Here is a 20923-nt window from a genome sequence, read left to right on the forward strand (position 1 = left end):
TGTAGTTCTCTCTCTGCTGCTGCTTTTCTGAGGCAAAATTTTGGACTTGTTTTTTCTCCTCTATTTGAGGAAATTTGAGATCAGTGCCTTTTCTCTTGGCCTGGTACTTTTCAGAAGAGTTACTTTGGTTTTTCTAAGTAAGAGAGCAGACAGCCTCAAAAATTGCCCCAAAAGCTCTTTGCCTTCTCTGCTTTGGTGATGCTCATCACCAAACAGTTCATAACAGAGGTGAGCTATGGCCAGGCATCCTGGCTAAAGGCAGTGTTATGAGAGAAAGCTCACTCTGGCTCTGTTTCTGAGAACAGTCTGGCACCTATCCAGACTCCAGAAAGGCGGGCATGCTCTTCCTTGTTTCAACCATTACAATACCAGTTCCAATGTCTTTTGGTCTGTCCTTGAATCTACCAAAGGGCTCAGTGTTAGTTCCCATTGCTCCAAGTGTTCTAAGCTACCTTCAAAGAAAGCTTGCTACAAATGCAAGTGCCATTATAAGACAGGTGCTTCTGGTTTACACAAGCCATCCTCAGTTCAAAAAGGAACTTAGATATAGCCCCACAGTTATGGAACTCCCTTGCAAAGTGCGTCTGGCCCCCTCATTCTCAATCTTTAGAAGGCATCTGAAGATAGTTTTATTTATGACAGCATTTGGTTAGTTTTCTGCCTATTGACAATTTTGAATTTATTTTATAACTAGCATTTTATGTATTTTATTGTATGTTATTATTTGTGTTGTAAGTAACTTTGACTTCCTATAAGGTAGAAAGTCAGCTAACAAATGCTTCAAATAAATAAATAAAACATTGTGTTTTGAAGGAAAAATTCAACGGATCTTGTTTGAATGGAATTGGGATAGGCATGAATACAAAAAAAGTTCAGTTCAGGGTTCGGGGCAGACCCCGAACTAACCCAAAAGGGCCCCACCCAGATTGAGCCAGTCTGCTGAGTTTGGTTCCCCCTTCTCTCAGCCACGTCAAGTCACTGTGGCTCAGAGAGAGGGGGTAGGGACTGCCCTGGAAGGGGCTTCCCTTCCACCTTTCTCCCAGCCTCAGCTCAGTGGAGCCAGGAGAAAGGGGGGAATGCCTGGAAAGGGTTAAATGCCTACCAGCCAATTAACCCATCAGTTTCATTTCACTCTGCTTCGAAAAAGGGGAATGAAACCGAAGGGTTTAATGGCTCACATCCATTTAAACTTAACAGTTCAGTGGGTCTGTCAGTCAGCTGTTAGGTTTAAATGACTGGCAGCCATTTAACCTGTTGGTTTTGCTTCCCACTGCTTCAAAGGGGGGAGCAAAACCATAGGGTTTAATGGCTCACTGCTATTTAAACCTAACAGCTGACCAGTGGACCTATGTGTCCATTTAGGAAGCAAATCTTCCCCTTTCTTTGGAAACTGAAACCAATCAGCTTGTCACACACTCCCAAGCAAGAATCTGAATCTGACCCTCCTTAGTAAATTAGATGCTTCAGGAGAGACCATGAAACATCATATTTATGTCTGCAAGGAACATCTCTTCAGAAGCAGCTGCCTCTAATGTTACTTGTCTTGGGATTTCCCAACAGGTTTATAACTGACTCCACTCCCATGGCAGCCATTTTGTAGTGGTACCCACTATGCTTCCTTAAAATTCTAAGTGTCTGCAAGATTGATAAGACTGGGGATTCCAATCATACTCATTCATGCTTTTCTGTTAAAATCATATTTATTTGTGTTGCTGCAAGTTATTCAAATAAGTTACACAAACTCTAAAGCTCATTTAACCTTACAAATTGTACTAGGCATATGAGATACATGAAGGTGTCTCCCATACCCTTTTCTACCTTGGGCCACTGCCTGCATATTTAATTATGAAAGGGAGAGGATAAATTGTCTTCAGTTCAGTCATGTGGGAAGGTTGGTAGTTTGGGGTACAGTTTGGTGTAGTGGTTAAGAGTGGCAGACTCTAATCTGGAGAACCAGATTTGATTCCCTACTCCTCCACATGCAGCCAGCTGGGTGACATTGGGTCAGTCACAGTTCTCTCAGAGCTGTTCTCTCAAGAGCAGTTCTCTCAGAGCTCGTTCAGCCCCACCTACCTCACAGAGTGTCTGTTTTGGGGAAGGAGATGGTAAGCTTCCTCTTCTTCCTCTCCCTCCTCTTCCTCTTCTGTGATTTATGCTTCATCTATAGATTCATGCTTATCTATAGTTTTAGAAAATCTGAGTACTTATCCTCTAGCTAATGCCTGTTGACATTCACATTATAGAAATATATAAAAACATGTGTATAACATAAAAAATTCAATGCACAGTATAAAATCTTATGTGCTGAATAGGAGCTCACAAAAAAAGAGGAAAAAAGGATCTAATATTTATTCTTAGGAATCAATTAGTGACTTCTATTGGTACTACTCTGGAAAAGATGTGATTGATGAATCTGGACAACGTAACTTTTCTAAAGCACTGGCTGTAACCAAACAGATTTTTAATTCACTTACTGAATATATCCAGGTAAGTAGAATTTTATATTTACATTGTATAGATTACCTAAATGAATGCTCATGTGAGAGAAATTTAGAGCTTCTGAGGAGAAAAGTTTCAGAGGGTTTGCAGTAGAACAGCTAGTCCAGTAACACCTTAGAGACCAACAAGATTTTTAGGGTATAAGCTTTCAAGAGTCAAACTTATCTGATGAAGGGAGCGTTGACTCATGAAAGCTTATCCCCCCAAAATCTTGTTGATCTGTAAGTTGCTGCTGGACTCGAATCTAGCTGAAGAGAAAGGAGGAGGTTATCATTGTCTCTGCTTTCAATAAACTATCATGATCACTACTAGGTGTAGAAGTCTCTAGATACAGAAGGAGAGTCTGTATTTGCAAACAAAATAATATGGTTCATTATTCAATATTTTTCTTCCCTTCTATTCTGCACATTATTTCCAGATAGCTGGTAGTGATAGGACAGAAACAACCCCACTGAATTCCTCTCCTTTCATTCCCCTGCTGGACCCTTGTTGGAACATCAAGCCCCCTTCTGAGCAGTAGTTTAGATCCAAGGTGTATGAAGAATCTGTCCTTGAAGCCTGAATGCTAAAATTATTTTATAGTCAAAAACAAAACAAAAACCAGCTCCTTCCTGAGTGATCAATCAAATAACTATAACCAATATTCACCTGATATTCAGGAAGGTTAGATAATAGGCTTCCTGCTCGTGCATCCCCCTGAACCGTTTCCCCCCTCTCTGCATGGCTTCCTGACTTATTTCCTGGGCCCTTCTACCTCTACCCTTTCCCACTCTTACCATCTGCCCTTCATTTTGTCCAACATTAATTTTATTTATTTCAGTGAACTTTTGAACACAGATTTAATTATATTTCTTATGGGTTAGAATACACAAAAATATCTGAACCATTCTGTGTGCATATCCTTAACACATATTTATGTTTTTCTCTTGGAAACAGATACCTTAGGCTGAAATTTAAAGCATTTTCCACTTAATTTTAGGGTCCTTGCATAGGAAACCAGCAGAGCCTGGCTCACAGTAGACTGTGGGATGCAGTTGTTGGCTTCCTTCATGTTTTTGCTAACATGCAAATGAAACTTTCACAGGTAAATTTCATTGCAGCTTTGAAAAATATTTATATTATTAACATAAAATGCAGTAAAATTGACACTGAGAGCATAAAATTAAGATATCTGTATAATTTGTGCTATCTAGTTGTAGTAGACGTGATTACTTAGGTTACTCTATAAAGGCTTCCATTCCTTAAACTTCATTAGAATGACATTTCCTTTAGTGCTTGAAGTGTAATTTTCACTGTAACTAGGAAAAACGGAAAAGTGTTATTTATATATTTTACAATATTCATTTAACTTACTGTAATTTCCATGCACAATATAAATTTATAAAAACATTGGGATCCACCCATCTGTACATTAACTATTCCCCAGAGAATTCCCCAGAATTCTCTGGGAATTCTATAAAACTCCATATAACTTCTAACCAGGGGTCATTTCATAGGAAAAGAGGTGCAGGAGCTCATTAGCATAACTTATTTGCAAATGCTACACCCCCTGACATCACTGGAAGTGTGTCAGAAGGCAACACCCACTGCTCAGGCTCCACTGGACTGTTTTGGATTGCTAGCTACTGGGGGGTGGGGGAACGTGCAGATCTGTCCTTGCAGAGGAGGGAGAGCTTGTACCTGAATAAAACTTGGTCTTAAAGGTGCCACTGGACTGTTTTGGGCCGGGGGGGCAGATGGAGCTCTACAACTTACCTGGCTTCTTCTTGCTCTGACTGAGGACTGCTGGGAGCAGGGGGTGGGGCTTGTTGCATGTGCCCGCCCCCTGGGCTCTTTACTGACGGAGCTCCACTCCTGTGCACTCCTGCAGGAAATCACTGCTGCTTCTAACTACCCACATTTACCTTGTCTCATTCTGTTCCCCTTAGTACCTTATTAATTCTTCCCCTTACATGTGTATGCAGTATAGTATATCTTTTCCTTAAATACTGGGAAGAACGTAGATGATAAGTAGGTCATCTGACAGTATAATAATAAATTTCCCAATCTAGTTATTAAATTGTATTGGTATAATCACATAGAAAGGAGATATATCAATATTTGGTTACACAAATGAAGACATAAGTTAACAATCTGCTGTTGTATGTTCCTTGCTGGATCAGATCAATGTTTCATCTACTCCAGCATCATGTTTTCCACAGTGGTCCACCCAATGCCCCACAACGCCCACAAGAGGGGGTACAGAACAACTGGTATTTAGGGATACTTTCTCTGAACATAGATGTTCCCTGTAGCTATCATGATAGTTGTGCTGTCTTGGCTGGCTGCCACAGAGACCACACTGGAAGCTTGTAAACAGTCCAGAATCAAGGTCAGTCAGAGCCAAAAAGCCAGAAAATCAGTTCAAGGTTGCAAGGACAAGGAGAAGCTGCTACACACACACACACACACACACACACACACACAGGAGCAGGTCTGAGTGAGCAAAATTTCTGCCGCATTGAACCAGGTGCACTGAATGCTTTTGAACAGGTCCTTCCTTCCCTGGGGTTGAGTCTGCAAAGGCTTACAGCACTTCCCTCTGCCTCTGCAGGAGCTGGAATCTGGCACTCCTTCGCTCCTGCATAGTCAGCCTCTGGCATCTGGGGTGCTCAGGAGAACTAGGCAAGGAGTCTGGCCTTGGGGTGTCTACAACTGGGGGTGCTGGGCCAGGCTCAGGATCGGCCTCTTCTTCTGGCTGCACCTCCTGTGCGGCTGCTGGGGACTCTTCCTCCTCAGGTATAGTTGAGGGCTCTTCTTCTGGGCTGACTCCAGAGGAGGCTGGGCTGCTCCCTGCCTCTTCCTCATCTGAGGACTAGTCAGCCTCAGCAGACCTAGTACCCATGACACTAGTCAACTGCCACCTTAAGTCTTCAAATCAGGATGCATTTTCCACAAGAACAGTATTCAAAGCAGAGTACAAATCTAATGAAATTTATTTAAAAGGTTCCTAAAATAACACTAAGAACCAGCAATTCAGTTGATTAGTAATCAGTAGAAGCCATAAGTCATACATGGAAACACTAGAAACTTTCTTACTTGAAATTAAAGGCATTCTGGAACAAAAAGTGATTTAGCCCACCCTGAATGGATGATGCCACTTTCTTCTCTAAAAGGAAGGGAAGGCTTAAGGTGGCTTACAAAGCCAGCTTGCAGCCCCCCTCCAGGCAGTGCAAAGTACAGTCAAAAACTAAAACAATAAAACATTCAGTATAAACATTATAAAACCCCAGTTAAAACCATAAAGCAGCTCTAATTAGCTTCTTGCAAATGCCTACCTAAATAGCTCCATAATACTTCCTAAAGATTGCCAGGATAAGAGCTCCACCAGAAGGCTTTTCACTACAAATGGCACCACTCAGGACTATTTTTGGGCAGGAATGTGGGCAGGAATGCACAGGAACGGAGTTCCGACTGGCTCCCAAGTTGGCCACGCCCAGCAGGAACTCATTAGCATAATAGGCCACACCCAACAGCAGAAACGCATTAGAATTGGCTACATTAGGGGTGTGTGGCCTAACATGCAAAGGAGTTCCTGCTACAAAAAAAGCCCTGGGTTTTGACCACAAACAAGGTCAACAGAATAAGAAGTGAAAGGTGGGCGTGGCTGGATCACCACACTTCTGGTAACATGGGTGTGTGGCCTAATATGCTAATGAGTTTCTGCTGTTGGATGTTGCCTATTATGCTAATGAGTTCCTGCTGGGCTTTTTCTACAAAAAAAGCCCTGGCACCACTACTGAAAATGCCTGTGACTAGGCCAAGGCAAATCTATTTGAATGGGGGAGCTATAAGGGCAACAGTTGGAAATTTGAAGTGAGCACACAGGTTCATATCAGGCGACAGTCCTTTAAACGTGTAGGTTCCAGGTCTAAGAGCTTTAAAAGTAAGAACTAGAACCTTGAATTAACCCTGAAAACAGTTATGTATCCAATGAAACTTTTAAAAATAGGTGTAATAGGATCAAATTTACGCATTCCAAAACAGATCATTAGCAGTATGTTGTACCAGCTGAACCTGGTTGCAGTAGCGCAATCTCCGAATTATGAAGGTGTGGATCAGTGAAGCTAGAAGAGCGGAGGAAGAAGAGATAATTTCTGGACCAGCTGCAGTGGAAGGGGAACTGGTTGCAGCTGTGCTGATCTGATTGTTGAACAACAAGGCTAAATCTAAAAGAACTCCTATTCCTTTCAAAGTCTGTCAGAGCAAGTACAACTTCATACATAATGTAAATTGCAGTCCCCTATAGAAAATCAGCCTGTCTGGATTCCATTTATTCCATTGACCCACAGCTACTTGACCACTAGAACACAGACTGTTGCTTATAGTGGCTTATTGGGAAAAAAAATCTTGAGCTTTTATGTCATCAGTATATTGATGACATCCCACTCCAAATATTTGGAATCAGACAGTCTTCCTTAAAGTCCTGACATAAATGTAAAAAACAAGCAAACCAAGCACTGGTGAGAGGAAAGATCCCCATGAAACACCACAGGACATATGCCACACCACTGATTCAGATTCTCCACTGACAATTTCTGAGTCTGTTAAGCCCAACAAAAGATTGAAATCACCATCTTTTTAATACCCACTGTGGCTTCGAGATGTCTCAAAATGTTTCCATGAGGAAAGGTGAGGAATAAATCTCTCCTTATATATAATTGAATAGTGGGTGCCAAAGTTCTAATTCTAAAATGCACTCCCTTAGTGTATGGCTGATGGCACTGCTCCTCAGCATATATCGCCACCAATCAGAAGGCAAAGCCCGGGTCCCACCCACAGCACAACTGCTGCGACAACCTGGTCTTTTGCATATGGAAGCTGATTGGACTTTCGCTTTTCGAGAAACACGTGGTCTGGGTGTGAAAACGTCTGGATCGGTAGCCAGAGGGTTTGACACAACGGGCCTTATTTCTAGTGTTTTAATAAATAATAAAAGGCATGCTCTACTATGTTGAATAGTGTAGATATGTCAACTAGGATTGCTTTCTGTGACATGATATGTTTTCTCCATTTGCAAATGGAGAATATCAAGCAGAGCAACTGTGTACTATCTTGTCCCAAAAACTTGACACCAAATTGTGAAATGGGTCAAAGTCAAATGTGTCATTCAGGAAACACTGGATTTGCTCTGCCACTACTCTCAAACACTTTGACCAAGAGGGGTAAATACAACATAGGCCCCTGCCACACGGCAGGGAAAAGATGGGGCGAAGCGCGGCTTTTAAAAGCCGTGCCAAAAAAGAAACGCACCGGCGGGATCCCACGGATCCCGGTTGCCGCGCTTCGTTCCTCCCCGGCACGATCAGATGCCGGGGAGGAAGATACGACTCGGAGGGGGAGGCTGCCGTACTGCGCATGCTTGAGCATGCGCAGTACCAAACTGCCTCGTATGAACGGGGCCAGAGTCTTTTTACTGTCCTACATTTTTTCATTTAGAGGAGGCTTTTTAAATTGCCTCTTTCAGAGGTTTTAAATATGTTCCTTCTATGAATGATACATTTATGGTATTCACAAAGGAATCTTTACTTTATCCCCACAAGACCTAATTAACAAAGTGAGATGAGGCACAATTTACAAATGGTACGCTTTCCACCACCACCCAAGGATTTTTTCACCTTTGGTTGAGGAAACTAAAACAAATCCATTTTTTTAAAAAATGACCAGACTGAGCTTTTATCTAGATGATCTGCACTTCAACTTGTACCTATCAGAGCAGATCTATGAGATTTAAGTAGCAAAAAAAATTAAAATAATGCATCTGTGATGGATTGCAAAGAAAAGCAGGCTTTTTAAAATGCTGCTTGGTACAGAAAGTCAGGGAGGTTATGAGCTAATTTTCCCTGGGGATAAGCGCTTATGTGATTGGATGCTCTCTGATTGGCCAACATCAGCTGAGAGAAGAAATAAAGCCACTGATCTGGAAGGAAAAGAGGTCTTTCGCTGTTTGGTCTTTCGCTTTTCGAGAAACACGTGGTCTGTAACGTCTGGATCGGTAGCCAGAGGGTTTGGTTTCTGAGGGAAGAGACATTTGGAAGTCAGTGTTTTCTGACAGGCAATAGTCAGAAAAGTATTTCCACACAGAGAGAAGAAAAGCAAAACTGCTCTGAGGGAGAATTTAGATTTTCAGTCAGGAAAGCTACAGAACAGCCATATACAGACAAAGGTTACTGGAGAAGGATTTGGCAGAAGTTAGAGTGAACTCCCATACAAGCCAAATAGTAAAAGGAGTTATTGCGTCTTAGGGACAAGCAGAATAACTTCCTGCTAGTGAAAGCAGTTGGGAAGAGAACCCTGGTCTGTGATAAAGGGGAGAAGCTTAGACATCTCAAGAGTTAGTGAAAAGCTGTAATATCTAAAGGAAAACCTAGAACTCTGAAGGAAGAAATCTAGAAACTTTAAGCAAACGCTGTACTCCAGAAGAAATATTAATAAGAACTGTCTTAGTGCTGAAATATACTAAAGAAAGTACCTCTCAAAGAAAGAACTAGAAAACCTTGAAACAAAACTACAAATACACTCTCTTGAACACTCTAAGAATTCAACTCTCTCTATATTGCTTAATTGCTTAATCCTACTGGAAAATGGTATCCTATTATTGAGAAAATAACTTTTGAATCCTTTAACTGGGAAGCTATAAATAATGCTAAATACAAACTGTTATTGCTGGGTTAGATAGCAATTACCAGCTCTTATATGAACTATGCTGCTTAAGACAACTTGAAAACCGGTATATATTATGTAACCACTTATGAAATCATTCATTGTTTCTTGGGGACCTGTTTGTTGTACTTATGCTTGTTACTGTAACCCAATAAAATATTTTGGTTAAAAAAAAAAAAAACTCTCTCTATATTAGAAAGTTTTTTACCTCAGCAATCTCAAAACCTTGACTATTCCTGATATACATATATTTCCTGCCTGTTTCATAAAATCCTTATTCTGTTTTTGAAAGTTAATTTGCCTCAAGTGCCATTTCACAAAGGTTTATAAATACAGAACAGCACCCGTCTTTCCCTCAAGCTCCTGTTCTGAGTCTAAAGCCTAAACCAATATCTAAGCAAGGGGTGGGACAGTTTCAAGTTTATATCAATAGAGAAGATATACGCACTACTGTGAGGCAACTCAAACACTGAGGGGAACTGAAGTTTGGGTGGAAAAAATCTACCAGAATGTTGGGGAGATACGGGGGTCTGTCATAGCATCTAATTACCAAATTACTTTCATTTGGGGATTCTGAACTGTTCTAAATTATTTCTCCAGATGCAATTCAGCTGATTCACTGGTAGCAGAAAAGAAAACCTTTCACCACTACCTCGTATGCCTTCAAATCAGTTCTATGGCATGCTCTGTCAGATTCAGCATGGGTTTTACACCACTGAGGCTCAACTGTTCCATCCACTCAATGTTGTTTTGACTCCGTCTTGAGGAGGCAACTTCCCATTTATTGTGGTCACTGCTCCTCACTAGTTTACCAACAGATCTTGATTCAGGTGGACAATATGTGTTCTGATTTAGTGTTCTCTATGCCTCCTTTGATATATAGAGTAATATCACTGTCAATACATTCTTATCTGCCCTTTTTATGAGGTTCATATATAGGGATGACTTTATCACACTGGTTTGGATGATTCCATCTGATTTCTGAAATGCTACTTACATTGGTATATAAAACAGTCTATTAGGGATGGACACAAACCGGTTCACGAGCCAAAATTCAGCAGGACAGGAGGAACTTGGCCCAGTTTGTAGCCCCTGAACCGATGTTGGGGAAGGGGCCTTCCCCGAACATTTACCAGACTTTTGACCCGTTTGGTTCAGCTGTTTGAGCCATTTAAACCTAACGGGTGAATGGCATGAGTCTGCAGCCAACCTGTTATGTTTAAATGGCTGCAAGCCATTTTAGCTATCTATTTTGCTTCCCCCCCCCATAAAGGGAGCAAAATGGAGCACTGAAATGGCTGAAAGCCATTTAACCCATCTTTTTCTCTACCCCCCCCCACTGCGAGGTCATTTGGTGTGCTCTAGCCCACCAAAGCTAATGTGATACTGAATTCCTTTCCCATAGGTTGTACTTCTTTGCACACTTACATGAGTAATTCCTGTTGAACACAGCAGAATTTATTCCCAAGTAAGTGTGCTTAAGGTTCAACTGCTAGTTTATCTTAGATATTGTTTCTGGTTGCATAACCATTTTCTATTTATCTGAGGGAATGTGCTATTATGACCTTTTAAAGTCATAAATTAAAGAAAAATTATTTTTAGGATATATTTGTATCATGTTATTTTCAAATTATTGGCCATAATCCAACAAATATCCAGACACACCCAAGATATTGGTTCTAAACAGCTTAAGCACATGAAAATCTGTGTTGGATTGTGGCTATTGTCTTTGTTAAGATTTTTTTTAACTTACTGTTTTTGACCTCTAGGATTCCAGTCAGATTGAATTACTGAAGGAGCTGTTGGATCTTCTGAAGGATATGGTGGTGATGCTCCTGTCCCTACTTGAAGGTTGAATCTATTTTCAATTTTCTTGTTTCTCTTGCTATGAAATTCTGAAAACATTATGTTTAAAATGCCTACTTAATCAAATGTTTATTAAGACAACTAAAATATATATCTAATTTTGAGCATGGCCCTTGTGGATAGAAAACCCCAGAGAATGGAGCCAGATATACACATTATACATTTTTCTATAGACACCCAGGCTTGCAAAAAAATCCTCAAAATAAAAAAAAATGAAACATTTTAGTTGAAAGACTGAAACCTTCACCACCGTTTTATAGAAGACTGGAATAGCTGTCTGCTGCTGCATGAGCCAGCTGAGCAGGAGAGGAAGGCCAAGAGCTGCCAGTGCCTTCCTCCATCACTGCAGCAAGCCAGGCAGATTGCCCAGCCAGTGGGAGGGGACTGGGAGCTGCTGCTGCACCCCCTTCTACTGCCAGTTCTAAAATCTGATGATAGGAGTAAGAGGAGCCACTGCCCCCATGAGCCAGTCGGGCAGAGGTGGCTGTGGTGCAAGTAGGCAGGAGAGGGGTAGCAGGAGCCTCTGCAGCCCCTGTCAGACAAACAGAGGTGGTGGAGCTGCAGGCAAGCAAGCTGGCCAGCAAGTGGCTGGCCCAGAGAGGAAGCAAGCATGGAGGAGAATGGGATTTCCCCCTCTACAAGGCGTGTGGGTACCTCCCCACTTGTGTTGTGCAATTTTAAATATAAGATGGAGATAATTTATGATGATTTATAATGTTTGAATGAGGAGACTAAAACAAAGCAAAAATGTGCCTTAAAAATTGTGGTTATTTTAAAATATGTTTACAGAATGAATGTGTTTTCAGAGTATTTATAAAAAGACCCAAGTAACACTTTTCTACTTACAATGCAGGTAATGTTGTCAATGGCACAATTGGAAAACAGATGGTAGACACCCTGGTTGAATCGTATACTAATGTAGAAATGATATTAAAGTTCTTTGACATGTTTCTCAAGCTGAAAGATCTAACTAGCTCAGAAGCCTTCAAAGAGTATGATCCAGAAAGTAAAGGCATAATCTCCAAGAAAGAATTTCAGAAGGCCATGGAAGGTCAGAAGCAATATGCACAATCAGAGATTGAGTTCCTGCTGTCCTGTGCAGAAGCTGATGAAAATGACATGTTTAACTATGTTGACTTTGTGGAACGATTTCATGAGCCAGCTAAAGATATTGGATTTAATGTTGCAGTACTGTTAACAAACCTTTCGGAGCATATGCCAAATGATTCACGACTTCAAACTTTATTAGACCCAGCAGAGAGTGTCCTTAACTATTTTGAACCTTATCTGGGACGAATTGAGATAATGGGTGGTGCCAAGAAAATAGAACGGGTTTATTTTGAGATTAGTGAATCTAGCAGGACACAATGGGAGAAGCCTCAAGTGAAAGAATCGAAAAGGCAGTTTATTTTTGACGTTGTAAATGAGGGTGGAGAACAAGAGAAAATGGAACTGTTTGTGAACTTCTGTGAGGACACAATTTTTGAAATGCAGTTGGCATCTCAGATCTCTGAATCAGACTCTGTTGATAGACCTGAGGAAGAGGAAGAAGATGAGCCTTGCTATGTGAGGGAAGTTGGAGAAGAAGAAAAAGAAGAAAAGTCCCTTGAATCCATTTCAGCATTTGCAATGGCATGTGTTGCAGTAAAGAAAAATGCTATTGCATTTTTAAAAATGATTAGATTAAAAAACTTAAGAAAACAGTACAGAAAAGTGAAAAAGATGACATTAAAAGAATTAGTAAAAGTTTCTTTTTCCTTTTTCTGGATGCTTTTTGTAGGATTCTTTCAAATGCTCTTCACTATTATGTGGGGCATTTTTCAAATTCTTTGGAGTACTGTGTTTGGTGGTGGGCTAGTAGAAGGAGCCAAAAATATCAGAGTGACCAAAATATTAGGAGATATGCCTGATCCAACACAATTTGGAATCCATGATGATGTCCTTGAAGCAGAGAAGGCAGAAGCTGCAGACCATGGCATTACAGCTGAAATTGTGCAGTTTGTAAAAAACGAAACAGGAGAAGCAGACATATTGTCAGATATTTTTGACGTTCATACAAAGAAAGAAAGTGGCTCAAAACATGGTCATGATGTTGGCCTAGGGGATATCGCGGATATTATTGGTTCAGAAACCCCTCCTTGTTCGGAAAGCGCAACTCACAAGAAGAAAAAATCACAGGTAGATAAACTTTTTTGGAAGAAATTGGGGTAATTTTGCTCGTATTATAGGAAGTGCTCTGACGTTAAGGGGAAAAAATGATCCCTTTAGGTTTGCAATCAGTTCCTTATCTCACAGAATTGTACTGGATTTAGTATGAGTAGAAACACTTATAAAAACTAAAAAATGCACCAAAGTAGCAAACAATAACTCTAATACATTACAAAGACAACGCATTCTAATGGAATACTGGTAATATTTTGAAACATATATGGTGTCATTTTCCTACAGTCTCGCAATGTGTTACTTAATTCGGCTAGAGGACTCTTGACTTCTGCATGCATATTCCCAGCTGGAAGAGTTACAAACACATAAATAGGGGGTACATGTGCAGTTTCAATCCCAAACCAACTGCTGGGTTAGAAAATTAGCTTTAACATTGATCAGCAGCTGTGCAGGAGGGCTGCAGACATGTACAGGGTGAAACAGTGCCAAACTCTGCTCCAGCTAGTGAACTCAGTTTTGATTGATCGCAGTTCATTACTAGGATAATTGGCACATATCCTAAAACATGTAAAATGTTAGTTATGTACTGGTACTTATTCTTTTTTGTGATTGTCTTCATAAGTATATCTAGATCTCAATAAAATTAACTTTGCATTCAAAAAAATTTTAGGCAAGTGAAGTAAAGGATGATGAATCAGAAACAAGAACAGAATCCGAGAAGGCTGAGTAAGTTGCATTTTTTTATTGTTTTAACACATAAATGTTACCTGGGTGAAGGATCTGCAGGCAGGTCTCAAACACAATCTCCATATCTTTAGTAGTCAGTTTTTATTTTGTTTTAAAAGCCCTACATACTTTCTTCAAAGCCCTTGAAGCATTATAGCTTCCTTTTAAAAATTGTTAAATTTTAGAATAACAGGATTATTAAAACTCATAAAACTTATTAACATTTTCATTGCTTTGATTGTGATAATTATAAGTGTTTCCAAGGCAAGGGGAGCACAAGTTTTGTATGCAAATTTAAGAACCTCTAGTCTCCATATATGTTTTTATGGTTGTTTCTCATCTCCAAACTCTTTGGGCTTATTAATGCCTGCAACATTCTTTTTTATTCTGCGATTGCAAATGTTCCTTTCTACCCAAGTTCTTATGCCTGCAACATTCTTTTTCATTCTGCGATTGCAAATGTTCCTTTCTACCATATTTTAATGCGTTACAGCCCTTAGAACTGCAGAGCCTAGAGCAGGGCATAGCAATGCTTAGAGAGCAAAACACTTCAAACAGCTCATTAATTCCTTTAATGCTATCCTGGCTTCTGGCAGTCATTGCCAGATATTTCTCACTCCCAGCCTTCTGACTAAACTAAACTTCTAGGATGGAAGCTGTAACTATAAAAAATTGAAAAGAACTTCCTAAGCTAAGGCTTTGAATTTCAATGTGGTATTTAAACTGGACCTTTAGCTCCTTTGTTCCTGGCACATGTATGCACTGACATCTCAAAGAGAAGCACAAAAGCCAGGATTCCTGGTATCTCATGTCTTATTTACACATTTAGAAGAATTCAGTGTGAATAAAATGACAGAATGGACTATACCATATCACATTGCAGGTGAAGAATTCCCTATGTGTAAATAGAAAACCAGCAAAACAAGTGAAGGGAAAGGTGTGGACGCTTTCTCTCTGCTGTGCTAGTTTTGTATTTGCATGGAGGATATTTTTTGTTTCTGTCCCACTCTTCACAAAAGAGCATTCATAACTTGAGGACACCATCCCCACAGTCTGCTGTGTTGGAGTTCATTCTACCAAAGTGTGTAAGCTAGGCCTCTGAGGTAGGGTTGCCAGGTCCAATCTTCTCCCCAGCAGGGGAATTAGGAGGCATTCCAGGAGGGGGTGTGGCCACCACCACCACAATGATGTCACTCCGTGTGATTTCATCTTGCTCCACTTTTCCCCTATCATTTAAAGAGAAACTTCCATTTAAATGGTGGGGGGGAAGCGAGGGCTAAGCGACCCTGCCTTGCAAGAGGCAATCCTTGCCTCTTGCAAGGCAGGAGCTGACAGCCCCCATTCAGGAAGAGCAGGCCTCTGGTACCCCTACCTTGCAAGAGACGATCTTGCCTCTTGTAAGGCAGGGGTGCCAGGTGCCTGCTCTTCCCGAGTGGGGGCCGCTGGCTCCTCCCTTGCGAGAAGCAATCTTGCCTCTTGCACAGCAGGAGCCCATGGCTTCCACTCGGGAAGATCAGTCATTGGCCAGTCCCCACTGGCAGCAAGCATTTAAAGGGATCCCTTTAAGTGCTTGCAGCTGGCGGCCCCACATGCTCAGTCTCCAAGTGGCAATGCCGCTTGGAATTCAGACACGCTGCCAGCAGCTCCCTCTCTCCCTCCCCTCTCTCAAGAGAGAAGGGAGAGGGGTGGCTGTGGGTGTTTGGGCTTCGGGGCGGGGTTGAAACCCCCCCCCAAAAAAGCGGGTAAACCCTGCCAGACCAGGAGGACTGGCAGCCCTACTCTGAGGTCAGGTCCCAAAGGGAACTATACAAATTTAAGCTGGAATGGTGGCTGCTATAATGAAACATGCACACACTATAGTATGTTATGGAAGAAAAGAGCTTTTGATATACTTATAAAATACAAAATTTTGAATAAAGCTGCTAACAAATAACACCCTGTTTCTCAGTTTTATTATTCCACAGCAGTAGTTAACAAATAAAAGTGTTGTGTTTGTGTCAACTGCTGCTTGTCACACACTTTCACCTCTGCTTTATATCTGTCTTTTTTATATCTGTCTTTATTGTAGTGTCTGTAGATAATTTTGGTCATAATGCACAGTACGGGTGTGCAAGAAAAAATGTGGTTTTTTTTTTAATTTGGGTACATTGGACTCGGAAAATATTGGTATTTCCTGATATTCCCAAATTCCAATACTGGTATGGTATTTGGATTTGGTAATATTCGGGAATCCTGAATTTTTTTCAGGTCCAGTAATCTCAGGGGGGGGGGGTTAGGTAGAGGTGCCAGATTTGCAGCATAGCTGCTGGAGCCTCTCTTCAAAAGAACCCCCAAGTTTCAAAACAATTGAACCGGGGGTCCAATTCTATAAGCACCCAAAGAAGGTGCCCCCATCCTCCCATCAGAATGTCCTGAATAATCTCTGCAGTAGAAAGTGAAGGGGGAGCATTTTTGCCAGGCCAGCAGCAGAACCAGTGCAATATGCCCAGCAGAACCTGTGCCACTGTGGCAGTGCCAAAACCCAACAGGACGAAGGTCAAATCTGAGAATCTCTGAAGTAGAATCTGAGGGGGGTCATTTCTGCAAGGACAGCAGAACCAGTGTAGTAGTTCCCAGCAACACAACCCAGTGCCAACCTACTTGGGCCCAGCAGCAGAACCCAATGCCATTGTGGCAAATGCCAGCTCAACAGGACTGATGTCAAGCACATAATCACAATCCAAATGAAGGGGACTGCTAGTACAGGCTTGTTTAAAAAACAAGCAGAACCTCCCCCCCACAAGCCCTCAAAAAGAACCAAAAATGAATAAGTTAACCAAGTTTTAAACCAGATCCAAAGAACCAAAGCAGAAGGAAGGAGCCCTTGGCCTCCCCACCTACCAGGCTCGAACAACAACAAAAACTCCACAAAATAACTGCAATCCACAAAACCAGAAGGACCTATAACTTAAGTATAAAATTTAAAAAAACCCAAAAAAGGTCACACACACCCACACACAACCATCAGGACCAAACAAGAAGTAACAAAACCCTCCAAATTGCAAGCTACAAAACCAGAAGGAACTAAATCCTAATAATAAAACCAAAGGGTACCCCCCCCAAAAAAAGGCCCAAGGCCTTTGGTTTCACCACTCCCACAAGATACCACCCACCAAGCCCAGAGAACAACTAACAGTAAAATAAGAAAACTTTTTAAAAAGTGTTTTTCAGTCAAACCAGTCACCATCTTCACTCTTCTCTAGGCAGGCAGGATCTGATCTGAAGTCCACAGCAGAGTCCGTCAGACATCAGGACTCAGGCTCAGAGCAGCAGCTGAAGCCAAAGCCAGCCACACCTCTCTCGGCAATGGAGTCTATCTCAGCCAGACCCTTGCTTTTATGCTCTTTGCCCATGTTCAGAAAGAAATTCAAAAAAGGACAAACTTCCGTGATTGACTAAAGAGCAGTGTCCCCCCTAACCTGAAATCCTATTTACCATATTGCTACTGCTCCTTCCCCCCTCCCTCCTGTTCCCTGGGAAATGGGTGGGGAAAGCAAGGTAGTTACTTAGTTGGATATCACATTTGAAGCCAACAACCTTGCAAGTTGCAAACCTGCAATACAATGCAATTTGCAAAAGCATTGCAATGATTGGCTCTAAGGTACTAGAGCTCCCCACAAGGTGTTTTTGCCATTGGGCTGCAGAAATGCCTCTTCCCTCTCCCACCTATCGCCCTGGAAACCAGAGCAAAAGGTGGGAAAGAACCTTAAAGGAGAACTGAAAGTTAATTTTGTAGCCCTTTCCACCTTTCCAGCACCGGCTATTTGGTATAGGGGAATGTACCCGGAAAAAGCTGAAAAAATCAGCTTTATTCGGGATCAGCCATACCAGTAGCCATTCAGATTCTCTGATCTCTATTCAGCTTAAAAATACCAAAAAAATAATGCTAAGGTATTTTTCTACTCGGATACAGCCAAATGCACACTCCTATACACAGTGAATTAAACTAGGTCATTCTCGGGTGCATTATGGGATGATTCAACCTGTTATGTTGGGACATCACATCCAATCGAGGCTGCTTCAGATCCCTCCATGTGGCAGCTGTCAACTCTGGTGCCTTTGGTCTTTCTAGTGAAACTTGTCCCACACGGGTAACACAGAATGAGTGGTCTGAGACTGCAGAGATCTTGCTCTCATTGCCATTTCCAGTAACTGTATTTTTATTTTTCTTACTATTATCCCAGCAGTATTTTCTCTATATTTAATTCACATGATAATCATGCCCTTCTCAGCTTTCTGATACAAAATTAAAATGATACTTTTTGAAGTACACAACCTTAATAGTGATGTATATGTGCGGGGCTGATCATATGTGACATTCAATGTCTTTGTGACAAGGGAACAGAGTGTGAATACTCAAAGGACTGTATGACCCACCTGTTTGGTATATCCACTTATTTTCACAAGTTCCGCTTATTTCTATATGATATAGCATAAGATAGGAAACAAAACAGAATTTTTGAAAAAATAATTATTTTTAGGCTTTTAAACCTAGCATTCTGAAGGTAAAAGAAAGATTTTTAAAAATTTTAGTTGCATTCAACCTTATATATATAGCACAAACACTTTTTTTCACACTGTAAAATAATGACATTAATAGATCTCTTTTCTTATTAATTTTGTTTTTCACCAAAATTGTTGTTAGCATCCATTACTGTGGCTGCTATATACAAGTCTAATTTTAGGCTGTGTTCATCTTTAACTGTCAGAATTAGCACAGTCTGTTAAGAGCCAGACTATCTTCATGTTAATTCAGGTATGTAGGAATGTAAAAAATTAGACTCTGCTGTTAATAGATGGTGTAATTTCCTCTAGCATGGAGGATGGTGAGAAACAAGATAAAACCAAGGATGATGTATATTCTGTACATATGGAAGTTGAAGAACCTAGGAAAAGGAAACGAAGACATGGACAAAAAATGGAAAAACCTGATGCAGTTATGGCGAATTTCTTTAAAGTATTGGAAGTTTATCAGACCAAAATGTTGGTATGTTGACTCTCTTCCTCACTAGCCAGTAATTACAACAATATAATGTAGATAACATTTTTTCAAACCTTGGAGAGATAAATGAGATCTACTAGAGTTTTTGCAAATAGGAATTTAATAGAGATGGAACATCTACAGGAAAAAGTAAGTTTGAAATGAAAAGTAGTGATGTTATATAATACCTGATGTTACAATACCAGGCTTGGCTGAGAAGCCAGAGATGCAAAACTGTGGGATTATGACTGAACCTTTCTATCAGATCCCCCCTTAAATGTAATGATACCACAACACCATGGAGTTTCAGTTCAACTTGAGTAGCCAGACCACTGGCCCAGTGCAGAGAGCTGTTTCTCTCAGGGGTAGGTACAGCCAAAAAAGGGCAGCCTCTTGCCCATAGTGAACAACAGATTTATGGGGAGCCTGATGCTAAAGCGTTCATAGATGACATGATTTAGGGTCAAGGTTTTATATGAAGCAGAGCAGCTCTGTCACTGTGATCTATTGGAAGTCAGCTGGCATAATCTTTTGTTCAGGGTGTGTGTGCTGTCTGGAGGTATTCTTGTGGTATCATAGCATAATTTGGATTTGCTTTGCTTGTTTTTTTTTCAGTTCTGAATTCTGCCTCAGAAAGTCATAATATTTTTTGTATTTTCAGCATTACTTGGCCAGAAATTTTTACAATCTAAGGTTTCTAGCTCTTTTTGTTGCCTTTGCCATCAATTTTATCCTGCTGTTCTACAAGGTAAGCTAACTATATTCTAGGTAAGATGTTTTGATCTTCAGAGGGACATTTGGGTTTTTTTGGTGTATTTTTCATATGTGCATGTGTGTGTGAGAGAGAGTGAGAGTGTGTGTACCTGTAAGCCATGGTGACCCCTGGTGACTGACTGTGTGTGCACCTGGAAGTCATGGCAACCTCTGGTGACTGACCCCTACTGGGGGCCTGGAGGATATCCAGAGAGGTGCCTAAAGCCTGCCCCCGCCTCCCAACGGCTAGTATTCCAAGGAGGTCTCCCATCCAAGTACTTGCCAGAGTTGACCCTGCTTAGCTTCCAAGATCTGACAAGATCGGGCTTGCCTGGGCTATCCAAGTAAAACCTCAGAGGGATGTTTATTGTGGGGCAAATCTAGATAGTTGCTATAGTAAGCAACATGAAGTAGTTAAAACTAATATGGCCAGTGTACAAATATTAAGTCCTTGAACCTAAAGGAGGAAACTAAAGGAGGGCCTGGTGTGATGTGGTCCATGGGGTCACGAAGAGTCGGACTCGACGGTGCGACTGAACAACAAAGGAGTTAGAACAATGAATGAATCAAATCATCCCCAATCAGTCACTTCAAGTCACATAAAGGGCGTAGACTTTCCAATTTCCTTGTGATGTGGTCCATGGGGTCACGAAGAGTCGGACTCGACGGTGCGACTGAACAACAAAGGAGTTAGAACAATGAATGAATCAAATCATCCCCAATCAGTCACTTCAAGTCACATAAAGGGCGTAGACTTTCCAATTTCCTGGGGGGGGGGGCTGGGGCTGGGGTAGAAGCATTGCTAAGGCATTAAAAGAACTGGGACCCAATGACATCATAGGGAGGAGCTAGTGACATCACAGGCCATGGTCACTATCTATGGAGGTGGACCCATGTGGGATTTAGGGATGGGCTCCCCAGAAATTTAGGTAGGCCTGGGAACTGCCCTAGCAATGTCCCTGGGCCGGGCTAACCCCAGGATCAGTTGCCTTCTTAGCACACCGCTTAGAAACTTAGAAAGCCCCACACACACACCACACTGAAATAAGAACATAATATCAGCCCATACCACATTGCAATAAAGTCCCTACAACTGTATACAGAAATACTGAGCTTCCCTACTATTTGCCACAACTAGCCCACCACACAACCAGGATCAAGACTCCTAAGTGGACCAATAGACAGGCATACACT

The 20923-nt window shown here is 41.3% G+C and overlaps 1 protein-coding gene across 1 annotated transcript in view; it reads left to right on the forward strand.

The window, feature by feature from the left end:
* Nucleotides 1–20923, forward strand: part of RYR3 (ryanodine receptor 3) — a 366192-nt gene that overhangs the window by 297442 nt on the left and 47827 nt on the right. Inside the window, exons 74-80 of the mRNA XM_015409322.1 lie at nt 2359–2487; nt 3479–3583; nt 10971–11052; nt 11921–13245; nt 13901–13956; nt 18811–18982; nt 19638–19724. Of these exons, the coding sequence (XP_015264808.1) occupies nt 2359–2487; nt 3479–3583; nt 10971–11052; nt 11921–13245; nt 13901–13956; nt 18811–18982; nt 19638–19724 (1956 nt within the window). The remainder of the gene's footprint in view (nt 1–2358; nt 2488–3478; nt 3584–10970; nt 11053–11920; nt 13246–13900; nt 13957–18810; nt 18983–19637; nt 19725–20923) is intronic.

This window comes from Gekko japonicus, unplaced genomic scaffold (genome assembly GCF_001447785.1).
Source record: "Gekko japonicus isolate JY-2015 unplaced genomic scaffold, Gekko_japonicus_V1.1 scaffold613, whole genome shotgun sequence".
NCBI classification, from domain to species: domain Eukaryota; kingdom Metazoa; phylum Chordata; class Lepidosauria; order Squamata; family Gekkonidae; genus Gekko; species Gekko japonicus.